Below are 10060 nucleotides of genomic sequence, written 5' to 3'. Positions count from 1 at the left end.
CATGCAGCCAAGCTGTGGGACCAGCGTGGGGTAAGAGCCTCCCTGGAGGCGCTGCACATACAACAACAGGGGGACAAGAGCTCTCTACCAGCCACCACAGCTCCTGAGTTAGTAACAGCAACGCTGAAAGCTGAAGCGTTTCCAGGCCCTGGACACAGTTGCCATCCCATTAACACACTGCTCTCCTTCCCTAAAAGTAGCACGAGCAGCTCTGCTCCATGTCCTGGTGGATGGTGACTAGAGGGGAGGAGGCTTGGTGCTGTTGTTTTGTTGCATGACTGAGGGGTGGTGGGGTGGGGTTGAAGGCTGAAAGGACGGACTGGGCACCAGCTGATGATTTTTTGTAGCACCCCAAAGCAGTTAAGCTTGACTGTAGCTATGCTCAAAGCCTTGGCTGTGATCGGCCTCTGAAGAGCTCCCACGCACAGCCCAGGTTTTTGCAGGTTAAGTTGTCTGGTTTTGGAAATACACCCTGTGGCAAGGGCCAAGAGCTCCTGCATAATTTGGAAGAGCTCGCAGGCTTAATCCACAGCCTGAATGGATGGACCACACACCATTATACACCAAGGCACCACACTAAATTATGTATCTTCACATGACTGATCTTATATATAGCATATAATAAAACCTTGGAGGGAGAAAACACTTGCCTAGGTAGAAGGGACCTGTGCTATCACTCTTCCAGCCTCCCAGCTTCAAAGAACTCACTAGACCCTTTTACCAGATTGAAATGTACAGTGATAAATAAGGTGGAACTAACCGGCACACAGTGCATTTCACAGTTCATTTGCTTCCTGCCTCACCCTGTCCTTTGCCTGCCGTTCAACCTCTCCAGCTTGCATGGGGAACGGACCTACTTCTGGCTTTCATCTGCGATGTCTAAATGGTTCCTGGTAAAGCAGGACTTTCTGTTACGATCCTAGCTATGCAGCTTGCTTGCTAATTGACCTTTGGAAATTCACTTAACCTCTGCCTCTTATCTAGAAAGAAGAGTGCTGAGAGGCTTAATTAATTAAGTGGTCCTAAAATGCTTTCAGAATTGCACTTGACTTCCACCTCTGCATAAATGCAGCAAGTTGGAGTAACAGTGCGTCTTGAGGGTGTTATGAAAGCAGGATAGAACCAGCCAAAATACAATTACAAAAATATGAAGCTTTTTCTCATAAAGTCTAACTTTTCCTAGCATATCGCTATCCTTTTAACTTACTGGCACAGCTGCCTCCAATCACAATCACCCAGAACAGAGCCAGCGACTCAGGCTGCAGGAGATGATGCAAAGCAGTGCTAAAAGCACATTTATCTTCTCGGAGTGAAAATCCCGTGGTTCTTTACGTGCAGAGGTAGGGAGACCAATGCATGGCTCTGCAACAGTGTAAAGCACAACAGGTGTGAAATAGGAGGCAGGACCAAGAGCTGCCTTCAGCTTTGTGACCTGAAGTTTTAGTCTGGGATGCGTACAGAGAAGTGAGGGAGCTATGCTGAGAAGTCAGGCTTGCCCAGTCTAAGCTATGAGACTGCCTCAGGCCTCCAGACCAGCCACACGTTTGTAAGTCAGTAGCTCCTTTCTCTTAATTGAGTCCGTGCAGGAATTATCCCTTTACTTCAGTCTGAGAGAAGAATGCCTACACCCACCGTGCTCCCCACCCCACAGGGGACCAATGCTGACCTACGCTGGCTGGGGCTACCATGGCAAGGTGCTTGACTTCTCCTAGATGTCCACTCCATTTTCTGGAGCTCTGCAGGTGGTACAGAAAAGGGCACCGAGCGCCTGGGGTCACTACAAGGAGATCCTTGAAAGAGTAAGAGCACCATGAGGTTGTAAGAGTAAAGCCAAGTGCCCAGAGAGCTCGGCGCTCAGGGAAACTGGCATTTTAAATGCATTTCTGGGTGGGACAGCTGAAATGGTGGGCTGCTTGTCCTGGTGGAAGTTGAAGCCACTAGCTCAGGCCGGCAGTTTCCCCATTTGGGAGGCGATGGGTGCAGCTCAGTGCTAGCACTGTGGCACAACCCATCAGGAGGCTGTTTTGGAAAGATCTGAACAGGCTGCAAGTCCTGGCTTTCAGCACGTCTGCTGCTGGAGCGCAGAGGGAAAGAAGGGAGGCCAAGGTAAAGTGGTCCCTGCTCCTCTCTTTGCAATTACCCTGAAGAATGAGAGACAAGCAGAGAAATATTTAAAGTTTTTTTTAAAGCTGCACACAGTTGGTGGGTCAACACTGTTCAAAAGAGAGAACGACAGAGATTTTTGCCCTGAAAGGAAGAAGAACCCCCAATGTCTGCAATCTGACGACAGGAATGGTGGGCAACAAGAGCTCTCGGACAACAAGGTGTCCCAGAGCTGTTTTGTGCTCCTGTTGTCAGGCCTGTGGACAGATACAAACCAGCTTCTCAGATGGGGTGTTAGCCAGGACAAATTTCTTCACCGAAAGTGTTGTCAAGCATTGGAACAGGCTGCCCAGGCTGAGTCACTATCCCTGGAGGTATTTGAAAGAAGTATAGACGTGGCACTTAGGGACATGGTTTAGCTGTGGACTTGGCAGTGCCAGGTTAACGAAAGGTTATTTCCAACCTAATGATTGTACAACCTGGCAGTGACCTGTCGGGCAGAGGAGTCCTGGTGTGGTTCTGGCCCGTTCTGCTCATCCAAGGACAAGCTAACGTACGGGGAGGTGCTCTAGAGGAGACACGTCATCACTAAGGTCAGATGTTGAGCAATGCCAGTGTTCTAGTGCAAAATCTGCATTTTTATTAAAGACATATTTTGGAAGGCCCATTCAAAAATACATTGTGCTCAGTAAAAATTAACCATTTCCATGCTGTTACCACAGGATTTTTTTTTCTGTTTTAGAATATTTACAGCAACAATAGAAATTGTACAGAAGTTAAGAATGGAATACATGCCCCAAAAAAAATTGGTAAGGTGTAACAACAACATGATACAAAGGGTTCTATACAAACACTTTACAAATGGTTTATCAACTTGCATGAAGTCATCCTTAAATATTCAACACATTTTAAAATCAATTTGTATTCCAGGATTAAAAAGGTTAACACCACATCACATCTCTTCCACAACAGAGAGCATGGCAGATTTAAAAGTTTGTGCGCTTTAGATTTCTAGTAGCTGTTAAAAAACATCAGGGAATCTTATCCATGAATTTAGAAGTTTTGAAAGCTACCTCCCTAGCCTGTTATTTTTGGAATAGTCTATACTGGCACAGATTGTGAAAGAAGATCACATCTTTCTAAACCTTGTTCTTCCTTCCTTCTCCTAAATGACACAAATTCAGAATTCAGCATTTCACAGTAGAGATCTACGCAGTCGTGGAAGTCCCTAGCAGATTAACCAGATTTTAAAATGCCTGCATAGAATTTCCAACAAAATTACAGTTTCAGGGAAGATTTTAGCTTATTCCATATAAACCAAATATATATATGTTACTATGTTACTTCTTTCAATTAGACATATCCTTCAGTAGTACGAGTCTAAGATGTACACTAGCAAAAAAAAAAAAAAAAAAAAAGAAGAAAAGGGAAGTCGAGACAGTTACCTACACTTAGAAGTTTTACCTTGTTACTACACAGTTAAAAGCTCTGCCATTGGATTTACATGTCAAGAGTTTACACCAAGAGGTTCATATCCTATAGAGAACTCGAATAGCGGCTTCCATCTTGTGCTATGAACATGCTTTAACATTGCTAATGGAAAGCTCTACACAGCAGATACTTCACAACGCATTTCTATGCCTGTACAATTAAGATGCCACCTTGCATTTCTCAGAACGGATCCAGAGAAACAATGCCCTGTGAAAACAGAGACCTGGTGGAACGAAGAGCCTGGTAGACAGCGTGTTTTGGTGGGGGCACAATGAGGTAAAGTATCTCACCCAGATGAAATGGAAAATTAAAATTAAGAAAATCCTGAGCAAGTCTAAGGATAGCTGTTTGAATAAAACAGCAAACAGGGTGGAGTAGTAGATAAGGCCTCTAACTCCCTGATAATCTGCACTAGAGAAACAACAAAGAACAAGGCAACTGCAATATTTGAGAACCACAAGGGGAAGGGCAAGGGAAGACTGCAAAGCAGTGCAAACGATGGCATTGGGATTCTAGAGGGACAGCTCAGATGGCTTGGAGGTTTCAGAAGTGTATCAGATGAAGGCCCATCAAGATTTTATTACTTGTTTGCTAACAGTACCTAGAGAAAGCATCTTTTTAGATGTCTCTTCAAAATTTGGGAGTCAATAATAAGCTCAGAACAAACAAACCAAACCTTGACCACATTCTGCAAGAGCGAGGAGGTAGATTGACTTGCAGAGAAGACAAGAGAAGTGTAGAGTTACTCTTCATGTAAGTCAAAAATTACATGTTCAGATTCTTGGGCCACGTCTTAAGAGTCACTTTTGCCTGGCTGCATATTTTGAATTATGTTCTAAAAGAGCCTGAGAAGCGATCTAATCTGGTGGAATGAAAGCATCCAAACATAGTGGGGCTATTCCTCTCATGCATCTTCCACTCTTAAGTTTGTCAAAAGCCAACTTCTGCACTGAACAACTAGTTCTACACAAGGTAACAAATAAGCATCCAAGCAGAACTTGGAGCAAGTAAAATTCAGACCTAATCCATCAGATTTACCTACGCTGTCTCATGCAGTAGCTGTTAAGACAGTCCACCGAGAGAACAGATGACCTACCACAGCTTTTCTCTTCCCATTGAAAGAGGATCTCCTATAAAGTTTGCTTTGCTTAATCTTCAAGAAATTTGCCTCAAGATTGCACAATGAGGAATCTTCAGTTTCAGTACAACAGCTGAACCAAGTGATGGGCACAAGCCTTCACTTGCCTGATGAGCCTGAGCATTGATGCACTGCTTCTGTTTGACCCTTTGAAGAAGGAGCCAACATCTAGAACTTCCAATTTGTGTTATACTAAAAGGGTTTACTCAAATTGCTCCCTTTTTAACAAAGGCCAGAAGTTAAATGGCTTTTCTCCTCATTCACTACAAACCCAGTTAATGAATGGTTAACATCATGACACCACTAGAAAGAGCTGTGTAGGGAAAGGCACCTGTTCTTAAATAGTGTCCTGATTTGAAGGTCATTTAAAAATGGTTAAATAGGGCACATCACCTTTCCAATCACCTTCTGTGACATTTCTATCTTATTTTGAATGGTGGGCCTACTCACATGAACAACAGCCCAGATGCATGGTCTATGATATAACCCCATTAACAGATGTATTATGTACGCTGGCTGGAATGGAAAAAGTAGACATTCATTGCCACCCCACAATTTGCAGTATATTTTATATGGCTATCCTTTTCATACTCTTTGTGTGACTGGGATTCAAATATTCTCCCAGCTCTACTTTGACAGTGTTCAACACATACAGAATTAATTACATGCAGATATTTTTGAAGCATGTCTCACTACGAAATCTTTACAAGACAACAAAAAACTGAAACATGAATAAACACCCCGAACACTTGTAGAGCATGGCTCCCCTCAAAAGCGGCTGGGTTTTGCCTTAGCTAAATAGACCACAACAGTGCTGTCAGAGCTGTACGATCTGTGTTCCCATTCTTGTAAGGGAGGTCTGCAGCACTGGATTGTTAAGAATACATAGGTTTTTTCTGGGTGAGCACAGGAGTCTACTCAGCTAATAGCTACAGCAGCTTTTGAAGAAAAAAACCCAAGGTTGGTATGTAGCTTTTTACACTAGTAAGATTCATCTAGTAAGAGATCTAACTGCAATGACAAGGAATGGCTAAAGCCTATCACAGGACACTGCTTCTTGAAGAATCCCTCCAGCTTTGCTCCCAGAAACCAAGCTGGAGTAGCAGAGAGAAAGGCAACAAGCCTAAGGATGACCTGAAGGTGTCTCGTACATTTGGAAGTTTGAAGCCTGCTTTAATATCAATCTAAAAGAGCAAGTACCTATAGAGTGGTGTCAGGATGCACACACGCATTTAGGTGCCTCTGACTGAGTATCAGAAATCAAACCTTAGTATCAGTCCCAAGCCCTGTGGGATGAGGAATGTTTTAGGAAGAAGGGACTGAATCTGGGATCGCTGACTTCCTGCCAAGAACTGCCTGGTGCTCCATGCTGGTGACTTCTCAGAGGAGCAATGAATCTTGGACTGTGATAAATGGAGCAAAAAAGCATTAAATAGCTCTAAGGGACTGTTCTCTGTGGTCAGGTGTATTGAAAAAAAGATGATGTTCTAGGTTAATACATTTACATGGCAGTTTAAAAGTACAGCATAAACACATATACAATTTCAGTTAAGATGAGCTTAAGGTGCTTCTTTTTCAGTTAAAAAGAGCTCAAGAGCTATAGTAAAAACATATAAACACGTTTAGGCAGCTTGAGTTCTGCAAAATGACTATAATTAATTTCTGAAACTTAGTTGCTTTTCTATTCACATCATTAATGATGCCATAAGGCAAAACAGGTTGCCAAAGAATAAAATGCAGTTTAACTAAGATACTTTATACTAAGTAAATCTATAGAACATGTAGCACAAGACTCACAGACCAGTGAAGAGGAAAGCTCACACTTACAAAACAGTTTGCTCTGTAAATCTCCTCCCCTTTATTGAGCCAGCAAATCTCAGTCACTATAACAAGACTCTTTTGGAAGCCTCGGCAAAATTACATCAGCAATATTCTAAACGTTGGGAAGCTAGACCAGGTTAAAAACACACAATTTATCCCAGCACCAGCTGGCCGAGCCGCTGGAATTTCTTTCCAACAGAAGGAAGAAAATACTACATACATTCAATACAATTGAGTATTTGACTGAAATCTACTATGGTTTATTGAATTTGGGACGAAAATGCAGTATGAAGTAGAAACAACTTTCTGTGAATATGGGCCACCAAATATTTGAACGTTCCTTGGGTCACCCTTGAAGCTTTGCTAACTACTTTAAACAGCTATATGTACAGTCAGAGATTACCCTGATTTAACTTAATGGGTACTGAGAAAAAAAATCCTTCGGAAACATTTTTCCTTGCTAGAAATCAGAATAGCCACATACACTCCCATATCATCACCTCCAGCATGAAGCTCTTACCAGCAAGCTAAAAGTCTGGCAGAGGCAAAAGGATACAAAACCACAAAGTACAGAAGAGTCTAGTCTGAACGCTCTCTCGGAGACATTCAAACCATGCTGCTTAGAGTCCCACTCTTGGACGTTGCTTTTGTGAGGGATTTCAGAGGCATCAGCCCATTTCAAAGCTGAACTAGCGGGACTAACCTAGTTGTGACCAACTGGTGAATCCAAAAGAGATTGCTAAAATATGCTGCTAAACTCTGGTAGTGATGACCAATAAATATCACAATGCCTTTCCTGGATGCCCACTAATCATACAAAAGACTGAATACCTTTTCATGTCTACTGTATTTATATATGCCATATATATGATATATCAACACAGTATATATCATATATAGCTAGATATCATATAGATCTATAGAAAATCACATGCACATTTCTTGCAGGCAATTGACAAAGAAAGAATTCTTATTCTGTAATTTTTCAAATCTACTAGACTAACCTTTAGCCCTGGACAAACCTGATGTAACATCCTTATTGTATGTTTTGACAAAGATTCTCAGACTAGTGCTGCCAAATTTGCCGTTGTTTTTAGAACTTTGGTATGACTTGAGAGGAACTGAACAGCACGTCCAGTTTGCATTGTTACCCAAGTAGGAAGTTCAGCTTTTACTGCCTGGCTGCTTCTGTTAACTACATCTATGGCTAAATCATCACATTTACCTTCAGGTTAATCTCTTTTTGGAAAAGACAATGTATTTGCAAGTACAAGTGTCTTATGAGGACAGCATCTAGAAAACAAACTATGCTGCAGAGTAATGGAGTTGAACTAATGTGATTAAAAAGGAAAGATTGTATTGTTCTGACACTACAGGCCTGACTCTCCTCTTATTGCACAAAGTCTAGACTGGCATAAAACTTTTGACTCCTACTGGCTCACCATTGAGTTAGTTTACCGGTAGCAACAGAGGAGTCAGGTTGTGTATTTGCTACACTCAACATTCACCAACGTAAAGGCAGTTTTAACAATGCTGTACAGGAGACTGGAACCCAAGATCTAGTATCTTGCTGAGACTGGTAACTGAACTGTGTATGGGAATATTCGGATAGTAAGACCTAAGGAGAAGTTAAGCTGCCTGGCAACCTTCTCCCTCCATATCCAAATACCAGATTTGTAGCTTTAAATACATCCTGAAATATAATAAAAAGTGCAAGAGTAGTTTAGATTTAAATACAGTGTTTATCTTATTAGTTAACAGATTGCTAAACAAGATGTAAAATACACATACGCATAAAAGCTTATACCATGATCTGCAGTGCCATGCTATGCGTGTCAAAGTTTGGCATTTCACTTGCAACTCATGCTATGTTTCTTTGGTTTTCACCCCTGCTATGAAGTGGAAGAGCACCTGCTTTAGCTTGTAGTCATGGGGCACTTAATGTCTTCAGAAGAAACAAAAATTTGGTACTGGGGCTCTGTGCTCTTGATGCAGATGCAGAAATCCCATTAATATTACTAGGAAAGCTAAGGACACAGGGGAGAACATACCACATTTAGATTACTGCACAGTTCTGCAGTCTCTTATATTTAGCCAATACTTCCAACAAAATAGCCCATAATAAAGCTTGGAATTGAATGTTGTCTTTTGCTTGTTACCAGTAACGCCTATAATACCGGGCTCTCATAAGCTGAGCAAGATTCATACTGTTAAAGTCACGTTTATATCCACATTCAACTTCCTTTTATTAGAAGTATAATACTGCACTTTATATCACAAATGTATAAAAATATGGCAGATAGTGTCATAACAATACTTTTCTTTTAAATGAGTATATTTAAAAAACAGACAGTTATTTTCCATTTATATATATATTTATATATAGAATAAAATACTCCTGATGCAATATATAAATGTTACTGTTAGGTTTTTATAGAAACTACTGTAGCTGTTGCACTGCTTCACAATGTTTCAAACAGCTCAAAATAACTTTACATTATAACATAAAAGATATGATTATAACAGTACGATATTAGGTCATCATAAATAAATATTACAAATCCTATCAAATATGGAAGTTTAAAAAAAAAATTAAGACATACAATTTAACTTTAAACCCTTAACGGGGATACACTTCTATCACATAAACCCCACTGTTTTAACTAGGCAGCAAAAAATGTAGTAAGGACCTAGGTCTAGACATGAATGTTTTCACCCTTATAAGTGCCAATACGTACCAGAAGTCTCCCAGCTTTCAGACAGAGATGTGCACTAAGCTGGAATGTAAATGAGAGAAAATGGCAAAATGCATTTTTCTCCCTGACTGGCACACTCTGCCTGGCATCCAGCAACATTTCTGATGACTGGTAATTCATAATTCAACTTGGTTTACTGTATAATCCCTGACTCTCACTGTGGTGCCAAACAGCATAGCTCCACATGTACATATTGCACACCTTTATGAAGCTGAAAATGCAGTCTTACCATCACCAGAGCCACTACCACTCCCCTACGCTGATCTCCACCTGAATTTTCTGGAGTGCAATTACAAGGCTGTCTCTTTTAAATCATTCAGATTTGGCATTCGCGATCGGTTTGTTCGGTTGTACGTGTGCCCGTTCTGTCCGCTCTTGGAAGGCAGCTGATCGGAGTAGGGAGGCCCATCACTCGTGCTCCTGTTTACTGGGGAGACGTGCCAGGTAGGTTCCAGCTGACTTGGTATCTGCAGCGTTGGCCTGCTTTTCGGCTGAGGCTCCTGCCGCACGTTGCTGCTGCCACTGCTGGAGCTTTGACTCATGGGGTGAATTCGCACTTCAGAAAAAGAAGCTTTGGCTGGCTGACTTGGTAAGGGCTGGAAGCGAGGCTCAGCAGGGCCAGGATGATTTGAAGAGGAGAGGTGTAAGAGCTTTCGAAGAGATTTTAATGGCTGACTCTGAAAGACACACAGAAAAGCACCTGACCTTCTGCTCTCCATCATATCGGACTTCCTATAACAAAACCATCATA

The 10060-nt window shown here is 41.7% G+C and overlaps 1 protein-coding gene across 3 annotated transcripts in view; it reads right to left on the bottom strand.

The window, feature by feature from the left end:
• Positions 1-2720: 2720 nt before the first annotated feature.
• CDKL5 (cyclin dependent kinase like 5) overlaps positions 2721-10060 on the bottom strand; it is a 140631-nt gene continuing 133291 nt past the window's right edge. For all 3 annotated transcript variants that reach the window (XM_027778961.2, XM_055801951.1, XM_055801952.1), the window contains one exon: positions 2721-9986. In XM_027778961.2, the coding sequence (XP_027634762.1) occupies positions 9600-9986 (387 nt within the window). In that variant the 3' untranslated portion in view covers positions 2721-9599. The remainder of the gene's footprint in view (positions 9987-10060) is intronic.

The sequence above is a fragment of the Falco peregrinus genome, chromosome 4 (assembly GCF_023634155.1).
Source record: "Falco peregrinus isolate bFalPer1 chromosome 4, bFalPer1.pri, whole genome shotgun sequence".
Lineage (NCBI taxonomy): Eukaryota > Metazoa > Chordata > Aves > Falconiformes > Falconidae > Falco > Falco peregrinus.
This window is presented reverse-complemented; position numbering and strand designations above follow the sequence as displayed.